This window comes from Colletotrichum phormii, assembly GCF_030913505.1.
Source record: "Colletotrichum phormii strain CBS 102054 chromosome Unknown BDP81scaffold_15, whole genome shotgun sequence".
NCBI lineage: Eukaryota > Fungi > Ascomycota > Sordariomycetes > Glomerellales > Glomerellaceae > Colletotrichum > Colletotrichum phormii.
The window spans coordinates 852,031-869,824 of record NW_026851457.1 but is presented as its reverse complement, the minus strand read 5'-3'; the positions used below and the strand labels follow the sequence as shown (position 1 = coordinate 869,824).

At 54.4% G+C, this 17,794-nt stretch overlaps 5 protein-coding genes across 5 annotated transcripts; 2 read left to right on the top strand and 3 right to left on the bottom strand.

The window, feature by feature from the left end:
- Positions 1-736: 736 nt before the first annotated feature.
- BDP81DRAFT_378756 (Sucrase/ferredoxin-like-domain-containing protein) lies at positions 737-2,623 on the bottom strand. Its single transcript, XM_060586803.1, has 2 exons — positions 1,842-2,623; positions 737-1,769 (listed from the first exon to the last, which is right to left on the bottom strand). Exons 1-2 carry the CDS (start codon positions 2,163-2,165, stop codon positions 996-998), a joined length of 1,098 nt encoding a protein of 365 aa, XP_060443043.1. The 5' UTR covers positions 2,166-2,623; the 3' UTR covers positions 737-995.
- A 796-nt stretch (positions 2,624-3,419) lies between these two features.
- BDP81DRAFT_324594 (acyltransferase) lies at positions 3,420-5,795 on the bottom strand (the record flags this gene model as incomplete). Its single annotated transcript, XM_060584899.1, has 2 exons — positions 3,420-5,486; positions 5,571-5,795. The coding sequence occupies 2 exons, from the start codon at positions 5,793-5,795 to the stop codon at positions 3,420-3,422; spliced, it is 2,292 nt and encodes a 763-aa protein (XP_060443042.1).
- A 3,932-nt stretch (positions 5,796-9,727) lies between these two features.
- On the bottom strand, positions 9,728-11,819 carry BDP81DRAFT_324820 (amidase; the record flags this gene model as incomplete). The annotated part of the gene is made up of 4 exons (XM_060584920.1): positions 9,728-10,842; positions 10,894-11,492; positions 11,556-11,633; positions 11,767-11,819. The coding sequence occupies 4 exons, from the start codon at positions 11,817-11,819 to the stop codon at positions 9,728-9,730; spliced, it is 1,845 nt and encodes a 614-aa protein (XP_060443041.1).
- A 2,024-nt stretch (positions 11,820-13,843) lies between these two features.
- On the top strand, positions 13,844-15,478 carry BDP81DRAFT_325038 (uncharacterized protein; the record flags this gene model as incomplete). The annotated part of the gene is made up of 2 exons (XM_060584943.1): positions 13,844-14,486; positions 14,535-15,478. 2 exons carry the CDS (start codon positions 13,844-13,846, stop codon positions 15,476-15,478), a joined length of 1,587 nt encoding a protein of 528 aa, XP_060443040.1.
- A 1,349-nt stretch (positions 15,479-16,827) lies between these two features.
- On the top strand, positions 16,828-17,789 carry BDP81DRAFT_396403 (uncharacterized protein; the record flags this gene model as incomplete). The annotated part of the gene is made up of 2 exons (XM_060588185.1): positions 16,828-17,564; positions 17,615-17,789. The coding sequence occupies 2 exons, from the start codon at positions 16,828-16,830 to the stop codon at positions 17,787-17,789; spliced, it is 912 nt and encodes a 303-aa protein (XP_060443039.1).
- Positions 17,790-17,794: the final 5 nt, after the last annotated feature.

Sequence of the window (17,794 nt, the reverse complement as noted above, 5' to 3'; positions counted from 1 at the left end):
GGGTTCTTGCTGGTATGGATGGATGAAAACAATGCTTCCCCCCCTTCGTGTGGAATGCTGGGCGGAAACTGAAGCTTGCTTGAAGAAGAAGAAGAAGAGACAACCAAAATAACGGGGTGTGATGTAATTCCAATGCTTTGTGGATGAATAAAGGCGAGAGAGAATCCCGACAGCTTTGCGGAATTGTTTCTCTTGCTGCTCACACCATGTTTGGGGAAATGGGCAACGACAAAAAAATCAAAAGAGGCAAATGCAAGCTGGGAGGGGAGATGGCTCAAAGCCAGACTACGTCCCGAGATTGCAATTGTTTTTCTGTTTCTGGTCGTTGTGCAATAAGAAAGATTGATTGGGGGGATTGGGACGGGACTGGATGGGACTGGATGGGACTGGATGGGATGGTTCGTGTCGGTGAGCTGAACTGCGGTTGTACTGGGCACGAAGGAGCGGTCGTGGGGATTGTTTACGCTAGCTTTGTTGTCTGGGCGACCATGGCGGGTCTGTTCCCCGTTGCGCTGCTTCCTTCGTATCTTATCGCGCCAGCCTAACGCGCCTGCAGCTCGGGGAGGGGGGGGGGGGGGGGGGTCTGGTGTTTTTTCCTGGAGGATGCGGGGCGGGGCGGTACAAGTGGAGCCCCACGCCGGTCGACTCTGTCATTGTGCGGAGTCTCGGTTTGCAGTGCAACGGTCAAATTATGCACCCTTCCAACGCAATGTCATAGATAGCTCTTTCAAACCCATCTAAATCACGTCTCGCAAGATTCATGATGTAAATGGATCTGATCTTGGCACTCATCGCATTGCAAAGTTCAAACCCTTTCGTCTATTGCAAGCTCTTGTCTACCAAAATACCGTCTGCCGGTCTTCCTCTATGTACCGTATCCTCCAACGCCCCCAGACCTGTATCCCATTGGCCCTGATCATGATCCCCCCAGGTAGTATGCGCCCAAAGTCGCTTCTAAGAATGAAACAAAACAACAAAAAGAGACCGAAAACGGCTCACCAACTCATTATCCCCTTGGCCCTATCAAATCCACCCCTCAACTGCGTCTCAGGCTTCACAACCTTGCCCTGCAATATAGTATACTTAACCAAATTCTCACAATCCTCAGGCTTGATCCGCGCAAGCCAAATACACTGCGCAGCGCCCACATCCTCCGTCTCCGGCACCACCGTCTTGGCCTTGGGCACCATGTGCTCGCCGCCCTCTGTCACGCGCTCGACATCATCCAGCCCAAAGGCGTCGGGCCGGCGGTACACCATCACATTAGCACTGTACTTGTGCCCGCCGACGTGCGAGATGAAGTAAATCCCCACCCCGCCGGGCCTCTCGTCGTCCATGTCGCGAAACAGACCCAGGGGCCGCAAGTGGCGCTCCAGCTCCTTGCGCAGCAAAGGGGCGGACTGGCCGCAGCGGGCGTCGCGCGTCTTTTGCGAGCAGAGGAGGATCAGCGCGCTGTGCGGGCATGGGCGGCGGGAGATCTCGGGGGGTATGCCGTTGCTCGATGTAGTAGTGGCAGCTGCGGCTGCGCTCGTGTCGGTGCCGTTGTTTGTCAAGGAGGCTACGGGGACGGAGGTCGGGAGGGCGAGCGGCGCGAGCGGGGAGATGTTTGTCGGGGCCTTGTCTACGAATTCGGTGATGAGCTCGGGGACCCTTTTGGGTGTGACGTGGTCGATGATCACAAAGGCCGGGAGGAGGAGGACTGTCGTGGGTTCGGTGTAGTCGCTCGAGTGGTTCGGGGTCGGGATGTTGGAGGCCGAGAGCATCAGTTTCTGTGTGTGTTGATATCAGGTCAGCCATACAAGCTTGAATCTCGCTTCTTGTTCTTTCCAAAGTTTTCTTACCCCGTTACTCGGCGCCGCAGCCTTGCCAATCGCCTCCATCACACTCCCCTTCTCGTCCGCCACGTCCCGCACCCAATCGCTCTTCCCCGTCGCGACGAGCGCGTGCGTGCTCCATCCCTTGACCATGCCGTACAGCTCGTCGCCCTCGTCAATCTTGAAGCCCTTGGGGTACTTGACGTGGCAGCTCTCGCAATCGTGCTCGCAATCCTCGCCGTCGACGGCCGGGTCGGTCTTGGGGAACAGCTCGAGGACCGGGACGCCTTTGGCGGTTCCCAGGGCGAACTTTTTGGCGCCTGAGACGAAGGACTTGAATGCGGACGTCATGGTTGTCGTTTTATTCTTTGCTTTCTAAAACTAAGCAAAGCGATTGTGGGAAAGCAAGGGAAGTAGAAATTGCGCACTCTCCTACTCCGTAACAGAAAGATGGAAAAGAATGTAGACAGTAATAGCTTTGGAGGGGAAGTTTGTATGGAGTGGAGGGGCAGAGTCTACACTAAAGGGCTGAAGACCGGGTCGGAAAGAGCACACGGAGTCGTTCGGCCCACCCGTCGGAAAGGTGGCGGGATGTGGGGTATTTGGGGGTTGGCTCCTTTTTTTTTTCTTTCTCGGACCTAGATAATGGCGTGGGAAACAATAACGAGGTGGACAAGAATTGAGACCGTTTGAAGGGGGGAAAAGGTGGGATAAAGGAACACTTAACCGGCGACCGCAAGCTCCGTGGGCCGGACTGAACCAATACACTCTCTTGTCAAAAAAAAAACCCAAAACCCAAAACCCCCCCCAAATGGTCAAGCTGACCAACAAGACACCAGTCCTTTGCTGGAGAGTTATATCCCCCAGTCCCAGTCCTAGTCCCAGTCCCGCGCGCGTCCTTATTAATGCAAATTGTAACCCCCCGAAAGGGAGCACACATGGAATGGGCATTGGGCGCAATAACTACTACCAAGCTCCAAATGGGCTCGTATCACCGAGGAGCCCCTCGCTCGGCCCTGCTAGAGTCACAGATCCGCGGACAATATATCTGAAAACTCCGGCGGCGGCACGGAATAGCCGATTCGAAAAAAAGCCACGCGTGCGAGTTTGTCTCGAACACCTAGCGTCACCGTGGAGGGGAGGGAGGGACCTTTTGAATTATCAGATCCTGCAGGCCTGCCACACACCCACCCAATGCGCCAACTGTATTCCTACAGTCCACTCCCGTGCCTTACTCCGTACCGGCCGGGCGGAGATAAGATACTCGGTGCTCGAATTCCAATCGCCGTAATTGGCTGCGCATTTGCCCCAGTCCCGCGAATCCACTCCAACGTCCAAACGTTCGGATGAAGCATGATGTCTGCACTACCGAGTACCGTGGGTAAGTAAGGTAGTTAATGTACATTCACACAATAATTGCGCCGGCGCTGATTCGCAAAACAAAAATGGGAATCCATGTTTAAAGTATTAAAACGCTGTCTATACGTAGGGAGTAAGTAATTCTTGATTTGAATCACCTTGCGCCCAACCCGTCTCCACAACTTCAACTCTCGCTTTCTCTTTCAAAGCCTTACATATATAAGCTTTATGTGTGTATGTGTGACATCATGTGTTCTTCTTACGCGCCTCGTTGTACTCCTCATCCTCGCTCTCGTCCGCGCCGAGCTCCATCCTGTGATCTCCACTCTTTCTCCGGCGAAGCTTCATGGCCTCGCGAATCTTCTTGCTAGCTTCGTCAAAACCACCGGCAGAGTCCAGAGTCGTGAACCCGCTGATGTGGAACCCGCCGGACCCGAGGCCGCCTCCGCTGCTGCTGCTCCGACTCCTCGACCGGGAAGGTGGTCGTGTAGAGAAGATGCCGACGCCACCAATGTTGCTGTACGATTCGTTGCGGGGCATGGCACGGCTCGACTGCTGGGTGGCCCTTCTAGAAATGGGTGGCGGCGTCGCGGCATCGTAGGCGCTGGATGCGTCGCTATCGCGGCGCGCCGGTGGTGTGCGCGGTCGGGAGTATCCGTCGGCCTTGTACGGGTCTGCCACCAGGCGGGTCTTTTCAAAGTCGGGGAACATCTCGGGCCCAAGGGTGTTGATAAGATCCGTAACTTGGGAGCTAAGGTCTACGCGCTTCGCACGCAGCTGCTGGATGTTGTAGCTTGAGGCAGGGTTCAGACAGAGGACCAAAGGCCTCAGGGACTTGAAGATGTCCATTCCGACTTCGCCAAATCGAAGTGCGGCAAACGTGATACCCACCATGAGGGGCCACATGACCAGGTATGTCGTCCACCACGGCACCCATTCAGGGACGTAGCCCCAAAGGTGGTCCTGCCAGACCTTGTAGGTGACGACGGCCGAGTAAAAGTGATACAGAGTCGGGGCGAGGAAGATGGCGACCAGAAGCTTCCACGTAGCCATAACGTCGCGCCCCTGAACCTTCACTGTCGAGCCAGCCAAAGCCTGCTTCGCCTTACGAACGCTAATGGCCTTGGATGCGGCGAAAACAGGGGCGAAGAGAATGAGACCGGGCAGCACACCAATAAGAAGAACAAGGAGCTTGGCAACGCGGTAGAATAGCAGGAAGATGACCTTGGGGATGGACATCTTGCCGTACTGGACCTGGTGGTCGCGAAGGTTGACGTAGCGCAGCTCCTTGTTGTACTGCTTGACAGACTTAATCACATGGACGACCCGTGCGTCATCCTTGTACTTTTCGTAGCCCATGGCGAGTCTGCGGTTCAGCTCAATGACGACAGGCAGAGGCAGCTTCTTCCCGGTGGGGTTGTACAGACGTCGAGCGGCTTGAAGCATCATCAGGGTATCGTAGTCGGGGGTAGAGACGGTGACAGCGCTCAGAGCCTGGTACACACTGTCGAGGAGCTGGCCGATGGCCTCGCGTCTTTGATTGTTCTTGTACATCTCGACCAAGTGCCGGGGGACTTCGAAGGGAGGACCAAACTCGACGACGGCGCGACTGCGGAACTTGTGGGCGTGGAAGTAGTTCATGCCAACGGGTACGATCGTCAAACCACAGTCAGGGGATTCGGCGAGGGCACCGAGTGCCATGATGGCAACGCCGGCCTTCAGGGGAAGTAGTTCGGTGCGGTCGTGGCTACCTCCCTCGGGGAAGATGCCTACGCAGCCACCTGACCTCAAACGATCAAAGACAGCCTCGTACACCTTGGTCTGATCGATGTGCGGAGCGAGCTTGTACTTGGTTCCTTTGAAGCCGGGACTGCATCCCTTGAGATCCTTGTTGGTGTAGTTGCCATTCTCGTCAATGTCATCGCGCCCGGTAAGCTGCTCGAGCGGCAGCTTGCCCTTGAATGGGCGCTTTATGCGGATTTCCTCGGGTCCAATGATCTGCGCAATATCGATGCTGGCGCCGGTCTGCTTTTTGGCAGAGGGCAAGAACAGCATACCGTGTACCTCGCCCTCTCCTTGACCAAATTTGGTGCCAACGCCGCGGATAAGTGTGGGATCGTTGATGGGGTCGGGCAGATAGATCACGCCGGCGCCGGGCTTGGCAGCATCTTGGGCGCGCCCGACGGGGACGGAGCCGACCTGACGCGAACCCCAGCCGATGAAGCCATGGACAGACTTTTGCGCGATGAGGAGGGAGACTCGACGGCCGGCCTCGTGCCGGAGGGTGCGTTGGAGGATGAGAGCATCGACAAACTGTGCAGAGATTGCGGCGTTAGCATGTGATAGTGACAGGGGGTTGCTTCGACAAGGGGGGGAAGAGAAAAAAGAGTAACTGACCTGGTTGGCATGAGGAGCGGCGACGAAGAGAACAGGTCCCGACTTGGGGACTTTCCAGGAGCCACGAGGGTGAACCTCGCGGAAGAAGAGGTCGACCAATACGCCCAAGACCCAGAGGAAGAGGTCATACTTCCAGTTGACCATGGGGTATAGCTCCTTGGGAGGGGTCGGGTTTGAACCGCTCTGGGGCGGCGCGGCGGCCGCCGTTCCAGCGTGGTCTGGCATGGCGACGAGACTCGGTATGTGATGTCAGAGGAGAAAGAAGTGTTCGGAGGGGTGTTGTGAGAAACGTCTCTTGGTGAAAATCTCGCCAACTATTGCGCCACTCCCTTAGACTTTCATTCTCGGTGGTGTGTGGTGTGGAACCTTCGGGTGCAGCAGGGCGGCAGTAGCGATAAGAGGGCTACCTTGGGCGGAGCTTCGGATTCGTGCGCTGGCCTTCACGAGTTGCCAGATATGTTTGGTGATGGGAGGAAGCGAACGACAGAGCAACGCTTAAATTAACAATGGTAAGGCGCGCCTCGTTGGTGGTGGTGCGACTGGCGACGCAGTGTGGGAGAAGAAAGTAGCTGACAATGACTGTGAGGTGACCAAAAATTGGGAGGGATGTATTTCTGGAGAGCCCGGGCGAAAGAGAGCAGGGGAAAGGGAATGCGCCTGTGGAGGCCGGGGGGTGGGGGGGGTCCCACTATGTCGGCCAAGCCCGCGATATCATCCAGTCTTCTCCCCAGACGCCCCTCTTCTTTTCTTTCACGTCTCCTTTCTTCCGTGTACTTCAGTCTACCATCTGCTTCTCTGCAACCGGCCAAGGGGACACAAAGCATATACTTGCAGCAGTGTAGGTACGATCTGCCAGCCGCGGTTCGAAGGAGTATGGAGAGCGCGCGCAGTTCCACTTGATATCCGTGCAAAGATTAGATCGTTAGGTTTTGTTTTATTCAGCGCCAGAATGCGGGGGAGCTGAACTGCAGACAACCGCCTACTAAAGAAGCTCAGGGCATAGAGTGGCACAAGACCTGGCAGGATGAAGAAGAAAAAAAAGAAGCTGGGACGCTACGTCAGGAGAGGCGAATTTGGAGTAAACGGGCCAGCTAATTATTCCTCCTCTCTGCCGTACCTCGAAGCGACCTGACCCCTCACCTCAACCGGTTTGCTCTCCTGCATTTTGTTGGGAAACGTCGCAGACCTCATGACGGAGGAGGGGGCATGTTCAACAACTCGTGCTTTCACTTCCCGAAAAAGGTAACTTTTCCCATCGCATCTTATCAATCAGGTTCCTTGGGATCAACTTCCGTATGTCCGTTCAGGAAAGCCGGCCTCGGCTGTGGTCAACCTCGGGGAAGAGCTTGCGATTCCGTCTTAACACCGTCGTCTGCCGTAGCCCCTCCCCGCCGTGGCCGGGGAAGTTCAACGGTTCTGCAGCTGTCGTCTGTCTGTTTGTCCGTACCTTGCCGTGCTTGTGTCCGTTGTCTGAGCCGCTTTGTCTCCTGCGCGCTGCAATGTGCACTTTGCAGCTCGTTCGGCGCTAGAACCTGCATCAGTGCTGAAGATGCCGCGAGGTCACGAATACGTCAGAGCTGTGCTTACATGGTCCAAGGTGCCTAGAGCAGATCGCGTGCGGCTAACAGCCAACTGGCGTCGCATTCAGACCGGGGGGTGGGGTCCTTGGAGTTTAAGGCTGAGACGGTCCTAGTAGACGTTCCCCTTCTTAGTCGTCAACCACTAATAAAGAGGCGAGGTCATGAAAACCATGTTGTGATTCGCATTTACACTCATGTCAGAGCCTCACCTCTCTCACTCTGGAAGTACCTCAGAATGATAAGACTATTTGCAAAGATGAATGTTGGAGAAATGGGTACCTTACTATGAGAAAGATGCAGCCGCTGCAAATAGGTATCTCATCCAGGCCAAGGGGTGTAATTGTACATGACAAACTCGGAGTGTAGAATACTTTGATACATCGATGAGCAATCCATCCGCCCAGGCTACGTAGAAGTTGATGTTTGAGTCGGAGAGAGTCGGAGAGAGTCGGAGAGAGTCGGTTTCATCTTATTGGCGACGAGGCCAGTGTTCCTAAAGAAGAGACTTATGTTAAGTTCAATTGGAGCAAAACCTGGCCGCGATATAAAGTGTCCGCAGTCGAGTGACACTACGTCAAGAATGCCGTGTATGTCGGGTAGAACACGAGTGGACAAGACACAATACACTCTTTACTCGGTGAAGTAAGCAGTCATTTGAGTTCCATAGAGATGAACAACTCGTTGTCAATGAATTAACAGCAACGATCAACTCATGAGAGAGAAAGTGCGAAAAGAATTGGCATGTAGTTAAGAGGCCCGATTTGAGCCTGCGCCCCCCACCCACGAGGTACTTCTTAGGATTTACCAAACCACCAGACCATAGTGTGACTGGTGGCGGATGAGATATTCTCGATGGATTGGATTGAAGAAGGTAGGAGCCGGGCTGGATGGTGTTACTTTCCAAGTCACGTGGAGTGAGGGAGTGAAGGGCGGGATGGGCAACATCGTGGCTTTTCATATACGGCCACCGGGGTCCTTGGTGTATTCATGATCGTATACCTTGATGAGGGAGAAAGAAGGGTCCACCCTCTCTACGAAACTGAACCACCGTACACCGCGGTGCTAGGATCGTCCATTCTTGACTGCCTCATAGTGATGAAAGTCATCGAACCCCCCACCAACACGTCCAACATGACATCAGGACGGATGATTCCTATCCCTGAGTCTGATGAGAAGGGTCTGTCGCCCAAACAGATCAATCCCAAGACTATTGAGACAGATGCTTCAGCATTAATTCACTGCAACATTCTGAGAAACATTTGGGAGCTTTCTACTCCGGGTACGGATTGAGCTCAAAATCGACGCAGTCGTGCGTGGTACTCACCCTCAATGTCAAACAAGAGGTCAAAATTGGTGCGTATCTTAGTCATCGATTTGTATATATCTCTTGGAACATGTGGATTGGTATTGAAAAACTGCCTCAATCATAGCGATTATCTACGTCTGAGCTGCCAACTAGCAGCCATTATTTCGGCAACCTCATCAATGAGTATTCTTGTTTGAGAAAACCATCTTCCCAAAGACCTCTACGAAGAGGGGAAGCCCACATCAAAACAGCTGTTGAATATCATTTGACGCATACTGAGAGCCTTCAAAGGGCCTGGCCACATAAAGTAATACAGATCCCCTCTACTTACCTAGTGCGAAGATATCATACGTTACTGTTACTGCCTGTTGCCCTCCCGGCGGGCAATTTCTCACCGGGACAACAGGCACACCTTCAAGCTAAATGGATCAAACAATACAACAAAAGACACAAAAGCCTCATTAAAACCAGTCGCAACTTCCGGAATAGCAAGATCATCTCGTTGCACTGACACCACCCAAAAACCGGCCGCATATACGTCTGTTCTTTTCGCATACCACTCTCCCCCGCCGCCCGTGCCTGCCGAGCATGAACATCCGCTTCGAGAGTTAACTACTAGCAACAACAAAGATGCGAACAGTCCCAACCTGCAATTATAGTTTGAGCGGTCTAGGCCGGCGTTCGATCATCTTGGCACAGGGGGGGCTGTGTAAGCGACAGCCTGCCTCGTCGGAGGGGGGATAAAAGCTTAGTTAGGTTGGGACTAACATGCGGTCCGTACCTACATCAGCTCAAAAATGCTTATTTCCTTTTATTCGGTCTCGAATCTCTCCGGAAAACATGCAATAGCCGGTGCTTCTCGTCCACCTACAATAGAACTGCCTCGGTCTATCAGGGATTCACCAATCGTCGACAGTGACCTGGGCTATGTCCGGAGCTGTCATCCCCGCTAGCTCAAACCCTCCCCACCAAGCTTCATGATATGATAATAACGCATTGATCTGCACAAGGAAGTGGACGCTGCCAACAAAAAAGATCACCAAATGCCTTCCTCTAGTGCCGGGGATGGCGGGACGGGGTACCCCTGCTTGAGATGCTTGATTTCACTTGACAGCGCAGCAGAGACCCGGATTTTGAGCTCAGCTCAGCTCAGCCTCCTTTCCCAAGTGGGCTATTAAGTCATGCGTAAAGCCAAGATCCTTGAATTTGTCTCTGCCGGGCAGCCTGATCTTCTTTCTCATTGCGCTCGCGTAGTCTGTGGGGATATCATCTCAAAGGTCTATCAAGCTGTCCTCCCCATTCTTGGCCATATCGTCCTTGGCCCGCTGAATGACGTCGACCCAGTTGGGCGGTCTGCACCTCTCATTTGCAAATAGTTCCTCGGCATCGAGCCCGAACTCGAGCAGGCTGTGCTCGTCCGTCCACTCGCCCATCCCCATGAGCCCGATGGGCACCTTGCCCACGGTATCGGGTCCGGCCTCGCCGCCGGCGCCGAGCTGGTCGTGAGGCACCACGTAGCCCGCAGGCACCGTGACGCCGGGGAGCCCGCAAAAGTTGCCCATCCAGACGTACTCCATCGACCTGATGGTGCGGTCGCCGTCGCTGACGCCGTGGGTTAGCTCGCCCTCGTTCATAATGGGCCAGCCTGCGCACGAGGTCGTCGGCGTGACGATGATCATGCCGGGGTACATGCGCCAGAGATGCGCCAGGTGCTGCATGAGAAGGCCGCGGAGTTTTTGGGCTAGGAGGTAGTCCATGGCAGAGGTGACGCGCCCGATGGCGAGGAGGATGCGGTTCGCGGGCGTCAGGTTCTTGGTTTCGGGCAGGAGGGTTGCGCCGTCGGTGAGGACTGTCATGGCGTGCGCGAACTGGCCTTCGACCAGGAAAGGAATGTCGATGGGAACGGTGACGTATCCGTGGTGAGTTACAAGCTTCGCAATCATGGTACGGCACATGCGCTGGATAGCTGGGTCCGCCTGCGCAAACCACGCCTCGGGGATACCGAGGACCTTTCCGCGCTTCTCGCTGGGTGACAGGATGAAGGGAGATGCCTGGATGAATTGAGAATCGGGGTGCGGCGCGCCGATGGTCTCAAAGTAGGTCGCGAGAGATTCGATATCAGCAGCAATGGGACCGTTGACAGCGCAACTGTTGCTGTGATTCGGGCATGGGTGAAAAGAGATGCGGCCATGAGTAGGCTTCAGACCGTAGACGCCGCACATGGAAGAGGGAATGCGAATGCTCCCGCCGCCGTCGCTACCGAGGGCCACAGGAACTAGACCAGTCGCAACCGCGTACCCAGCTCCCGATGAGCTGCCACCAGTGTAGTAGCCACGATTATAGGGGTTTCGCGGTGTTCCGTAGATGGGATTGTTTCCAGTCGTGTCTACACCCGGTTAGCTTCCGCGCACCTAGTCTTTCGATACTCAAGACTCACCCAGTCCAAATTCGTGCATAGACAGCTTTCCGAGCACGACAGCGCCAGCGTCTTCTAGCTTCTTAACACACCAACTAGTGATCGACTGGCCCGGCGCCGCTGGGGTTGTATAATCGTTCCTAGACCCAAGGCATGTTCGGTATCCGTCGATTTCGTATTCGTCTTTAACCGCCGTCGGAACACCGTCCAAAGGACCCAGAGACCGCCCCTCCTTGTATCGTTTGGTAGATGCCTCGGCAGCAGCCAGAACCTGGGAGACTTTGGTATCAAACCACGCGATGGAGTGCTCGCCGGGTGGATTCGTATCGCGCCGAATCAAGGGCAGGATGGCGCGGGCCACAGCTAGTGGCGTGACTACACCCGAAAGGTACATCTCGTGATAGTCGTTTACGGAGTAGTACTTCAAGGGGTGTGGTTTCGCCTTAACTGCGCTTTCACGGTGGAGGACCGCCGGGTCTTTGGCTTCGTCCATTGGCAGAGGCAGAACGGTTGGGTCGTACCGAGGTTCGGCATCTTCAATATGCTTGCGAATCTTTCTGAGACTTCCAAAGCCTGCGTTGCTCCAGATGAACGACCTGATAAACCATAGACATTCCATCCTGATGGGCGTAAGTGATTGCGACGATGAATGAGAGAAAGAGTGGCCGAGTCAAAGAACTTACGCCCAAGCGGCTAACACCAAGAGCCAACCTCTGAGAGGCGGATTGCTCTTCCTGACATTCTTGTATGGGATTGGCGGTCTAATTTTGTCAGTTCACGACCTGTGGTAGAGAAATCCATATCCCAAAGTATGCGCGTTGGGAGCGATATGCGCATCGTGAATGAACCAGTGGCCAACCTCCACTCAGCCCTACATAGGACAAATCAACTTACCCAGGAATCGGGAGCGGATAGTTGATAAACTTCTTGCGGGTTTCGGAACTCATGATGGGCCGCCTGTGGACGGTATGCACCGTTGAGTCGGAATCAGGTCCAGTTTCGGGGTCAGATCTCGGTTCCGAGGCGACTTTGGGCCCAATATCACGATGGGTAGAAGCCGTTGTGGGTGGCATTGTTTGCTAGCATAGTCGGACGAGGAGCCCGGGACAAGCTTATATAGATCTGTGTCGAGTTTGTGTCGGAAACAAAAAGTAAGGTTGATGCGCTGGGGTGCAGAGACGCCAGGACCTCCCTCGTATGGAAACACCGGGCACGACCATGCAACAGATTTGCGCCTAGGCCTTTCGAGCCCACGAACCACGCCGCAGTAGCCGGAAAGGCAAGGAACTCTGTCAAACAGGAGGGGTCGTTTGTGTAGGGATTTCGAGGTTTCTCTTGACACAGCAGAATGGCGGCAGCCCCTCCCGCTTTTGATCGTCAGCAATACTGGGTAGACCGTATTCTTCCTGGGTTTTTGCAGCTCGTGCTGCCACGGTGTCAGTCGCCGCGAGGCTGGGCCGCCTTTTCTTCTCGATGCTGGCTGTCGGGATCCTCGGTCGACCGATGTGGTTCATCCCTGTCTTTGACCATGTAACCCTGCCTCGCCTTGCCTTGGACGAATGCGGACAAGGTGAGGTGAGTGCTCATACATGCGGTGCTAATGCAGGTGAGCTACGGATACCTTGGGCAAAGTTGATGGAAATGTCGAGATGGAGCAACAACATGACTGAGATTGTTTCTGTTTCGGTATTTGACTGACGAATACAAGATAGCACCACCCTGCCACGCCGTCTAGATGGAGGCACACAGCTGATTGCATATCAGCAGGTTCTCATGCGGGAACGTGAGAGGCGCCTCAGTCAACCACGCGAGCCGTGAAACAAGGATGGGGCATTGCATCCCACTTCCCACCTCCTGGAGACCGTCCTGGCACCAGAGGCCCATAGACCCCGAATAATACATCAGCCGCTAGCTTGATTGACCCAGATATGGAGCATCCTGCTGTTCCGCGGAGTGCCGTTCCTGGGAGCTGATCAAGCCGGAGCCAACCGGACCCCGTTGACGCCTCTTCATTGATGGGAGTTGCAGCGATCCGGCCTCGGGAAGTAAACCGCTAGCTCGTGCTTATCCCAAAGACGGGCCACTGATGTCGTGCCACGGTTCGAAGGGGATGAAGTCATCTGTGGAGGTACGTATCGAGGATATTCGCTGCACCGAATGTCCGAAGATGGTGGGGTACCCGGATGGAGTTTTTCTGCACAGCCACACCAACTACCAACTACGCATGTCGCTTCCGCTTTCCCCAGCCACGAGTCAGCCACACTTGTCATCTGCACGTGCCATGGATGACCTCAGCCGCAAAGCCACATTCCGATCGGAGACAAGCAACGTCTTTTCAACATGAGGCGCGTTCTATCCTAGCCCGGCGGATGACAGATATGATCAGAGTCATTGATTTGCTTTTTGACAAGACTTGGACTAGGACATGCGCACCTTAGATTGGCGACCACATGATTCATCGAGCACTCGTTAGCATTTGAGCACTCTAGCGCAAAAGACTCTCCTTTTTGCAGAAACCAACATCCCACCACCAAAACCAGCCCCGCCTGCGTCATCACTACTTTACCGTCGCCTCGGCTGCTCGATCGTTTGCTACGCAGCTACCCGTGCATTCGACTGTCGCTACACACAAATAACTCTGGTGTTTGCCGTTGCTTGTCTGATTCACTTCGTCCTCGATCGGCTCGGGCCACTGGTTGTTCGCACGACCAGAGACTCGGGAGCAAAACACCTTTGTGCCGCTGTTCCTTCCAGTATGACTAGTGAGCTTTGGACTATTTCACAACGATATCTCGAACCCTGAAGTTTCAACTTGATCAATGGCTACACCAACCCTAGACGACCTAGTGGTGAGTAACTCTTTGCTCGGTAGCACCGCTGCATGCTCCCTTGTATTCTCATGAGGAGATCATTGGAACCCATCACGAGAGAAGGCCATTTGTTGAGGCCAAGGCGCATGCTAACGACAACCATGCAGGCGGAGTTTCCCCTACTAGATCCTACAGTCGTTATCGCAATCGCGAGCGAAATAGATCTTGAAGATGCCGGCCAGCTCACTGACGTTCGCGGGATGCTGCAGAGCATAGCCCAGAATGTCCTTGTTGAAGAGGCGAGCGGATTCAATGCCAGCGGTGTCCCGGACACCATCAGCTCCATTGATGGCGGAGCCGATGCGCGAGACAGCTCCACGGTTTCGGAGGGGGTCCAGCTGAGGGACTCAGATTCCTCTGGGACCAGACTGACCAGCCCACCCCCGTCTGAACCGGATTATGACGTCCCTCGTATAGCAACGTTTGACGGAGAATCGGACCAGGAAAAGCTCTTGCAGCTGCAGGATATGTTTTCGGATCTGAAGCCCCATGACGTGAGCTTCGCACTCAAGAAAGCCAAGGGCGATTTCCAGGCCGCTCTGGAGACCTTGTTGAACATTCAGTATCTTGAGTCCATCGGCGAAAGGCCAAAGGGCATCGACGGCTTCGTGGACTCGGGGCTGCCTCAAAAGCCGTCTGGGAAAAAGAAGGGCAAAGGGAAGAAACGGAAAGACCTGCGTACGGATTTGTCCTCTAGCTCGAGCAGTATCAATGAGACTTCTCCTGTCATAGATGAGAACGAGCGTAAGTAAAGTAACATGACTGCAAAGGTAATCTACTGACAGCACCTAGGGGTTGAAAAGATCCTCTTCATTGTAGAGAAGCTCGATCTGCAGTTCGATGAAGTCTCGGATGTCTTCGATGCGCTCAAAGGTTCGACGGAACTTACTATCATAGAGTTCCTCGATCGTTTTGTCAAGCAAGGTATTGGTGCCTGGACTGGGGAAGATGGGCACCGAAAGCAGTACATTCAGGAACTGAAGAAGCAATATCGGCACATCCCCGAGCAGTACCTGTCGCCCCTCAATGAAGTCACACGTAGTGATTATCAGTGGATAGAGGAGGTTGCTACATTGCTGAATCGTTATTTTGGCAGATTGCCCGCAAAGCGCCTGGACATCAACTACAAGCTTGCGCCTTTGACGACGGAAGAGCTGGAGGGGTCGTCCGATGGCTGGCAAAAGGTGGTCTCGCCCAAGACGTCGCTCATGTCGCCTATTGGGCGCCCCCTCACTAGCCCAGTCCTCCTGAATAGTCCATCGGGACCCCGCACTTATCAGCAGGCCATGGATACAGCTGGCGTATACCGTGAGGCCAGCAACCACTCTTATTCAACCGCCGGTCAAGTGTACAAGAAGGGACATTTATACAGGCAGGCAGCAGGATACTATGCAGATCGGGGACGTGAGGAGGCACGCAGCTTCGCCAAGGCGAAGAGTGTCGCGGCCGATATCCACGTATCTAGCACTAGCTCAGGAAAGGCGATCGATCTCCACGGCGTTGAAGTTGCAGACGGCGTCCGAATCGCTCGTGAGCGCGTCTGGGACTGGTGGAATAGTCTGGGCGAGTACCGAACCAGGAAGGCGGGCGAAGGCTTCACGATTGTCACAGGCCGCGGCCTCCATAGCGCCGGAGGCGTGTCGCGACTGAGACAGGGCGTTATCGCCGCCCTCGTCAACGATGGGTGGAAAGTATCGATCGAAACTGGGAGCTATCGTGTGACGGGCCGACGTTGATTCAGCTAGACTGACATACGAGGTGCTTGTTGTTGGAAGGAATGGCGCTTGCTTGCGTCAACTTGGTCAGTCTGGGCCCCGCTTCGAGAACCTCGGATGCTTCCGAGCAGGCACCAGCATTAAACAACTGTCCTGAAACTTGCATAGCCGTCGCCCGGTACTGCGGTGTTCAAAGTCTGAATGGTGGAGCATTGACTGGATTGACAGCATTCTTGGCTAGCATTATCAATCCGGCGTTCAAGAGAGCGAGTACCATTGGATGGATTCGGGGCGAAGAAGATATCCCTTTGGAAATTTTGACAGCGAGAAATAAGAAATCTTGGGATATCCATGCTGAGACTACATGTGGTTGTCAATGGCGAACAGTTCGGGTACCCGATGCAATTGCATTTGACTAAGAGGTGCTTATTGGCACATTGAAGAAGAAAAAACCAGGCTTACAGGCGATATTCTAGTAGTTGAGATGTCATGCCAACGCGGTTGCGAGCTACCGGCCTTACAGCACGATATCAAAGATGTTTCCATGAATACGAACCCATTGTCTGATGAGACTCGATTGAGGTTAACCTAATCCTTTTCCACGTTCCGCCAGCAAGCCACCAACCTACGCGTACCAACAGCACCCAAAAGACGCTGAACGCTGATGAGGATGGGACTTTGGTCAATTCCGGCGACGATCACCACCATAACCGTAACCACCTCAAAGCCTAAAGCAGACACCCACAACACCAGACATTGAAAATCTTTTGATACATGTCAATCCTTCGGCTTTCCTAAGAGAAACCGCGACTTGCACCGCCGCTAGGCGTGGCGTTCTTTACACCAATCCGCCTGCTGGCCAATTATAAGCTTCCCCTCGTGAGGCGGGGGGGGTTTGATGTTGGTGTGTCACTATGTCAAAGTGGACCTCCAGGCACCCGAATTCCGGACAACGTCAGTGTATGAACGCTTGGAGATTCCGCATGGCGGAGCCGGGGGCGCGTCTGCGGCTCTCAGGACCCTTTGTTGCCATTGGTGATGAGTGCAAAAGGGGGGGAGTGCCTGTTGGCTCAAGGGATGGGAGGGAAAGCTGGGTGCGCGTGAGATCCCAAGGCGAACTCGCTTTTGACGGGTGTCCTCTTACTTCCTCTCGGGGACATGGGTCTGTCTGTCTGTCTGTGTGGTCTAGTTCTGGATTCTGGTCTCCTCTTCCCTTGAAACCAATACACTGAACCAAAAGTATCTTTCCCACATTGCACTACACACACAACATTGCTTGCCTGCTGCCTCTCCATTCATGAGATGGGGCACGACTCAGTCTCGTATATAATAACCTCTCCCTCACCACCCACCGCCGGATGAACTTCTCGATGCCTGTCTACACAGATAAGCAAGAACTGTCATACACAGACAACACATACTACTACCCATCCCACGATATAATATACGACCTCCCCTCGACCAAATTCCTATGCTCCCTCAAAACCATGGCCTCCCCGCCGGAAAACAGACCGTTGAACCCCAACGTCGTCTTCCGCCCCCTAACCCCTCCGTCCCAGCACTCGTCCGCCTCTTCTCACAACGGCGGCTCGTCGCCCCTGGTATACCTCAAATTCATCATCAACTCCGTCGCCTTCCTACGCTTCATCGCCGTCGCTCTCAGTCTCACCCTCGTCATCCTCGAATGGGACGGCCGAAGGCGGTACGAGGGCCTCTCCAAGCTCTTCATCTTCCTGGCTACCCTACAGCTCGTATGGTTCACGTTCGCGCTGCTGGCGCAGGGCGGACACCGTAGAGGTGGTCAGAAAAAGCCCGTCGTCGTCGACCTCGGATGCGTGAAGTGCATCTTTGGCCGCCGTGGACGTCGTGGTGATGGCGGCGACCACGACGAAGAGAGCAACGGTGGAATGCGCGGCTGGTTTGACGGTAATGACAAGAAGAGGAGGAGGGCGCTGGGGTGGGTGTATACTGCTTTCGACATTGCGTTTGCGGCTATTTCTTTCACTTCTGGTGTTATTGCCGCCGGTGAACCGTACTGCTGGCACTACGAAGACCACGTCGGCATCGCGGTTATTGCCATCATTGTTGGGCAAGTTGTTCCTCAATGGTTTCGCTCCGCTGTTTCTCTGAGGTCGTCGCTGACAAGGGGAAAAATAGTGTTCTTGAGGCTGTCATTGCAATTGCCCAGCAGTTCTCCATCTTGAGGCGGGCCAAGGTCCAGGTTCTGTGGGACGAAGATGACGAGGACGACCTCGGCTCGCACAAGTACCGTGTCCGCCTTCCTCAGACTCCGGAGCAGAGACATGCCCCCATGTCTGTCTCTGCCGAGTAAACAAT

What these genes read in the sequence shown, in the direction of transcription:
- BDP81DRAFT_378756 (XM_060586803.1), bottom strand. Translation starts at nt 2,165, where the DNA reads ATGACGTCCGCATTCAAGTCCTTCGTCTCAGGCGCCAAAAAGTTCGCC. An exon ending in CTGCGGCGCCGAGTAACGGG is followed by an intron (nt 1,770 to 1,841) that starts GTAAGAAAACTT and finishes CAACACACACAG; the next exon opens with AAACTGATGCTCTCGGCCTC.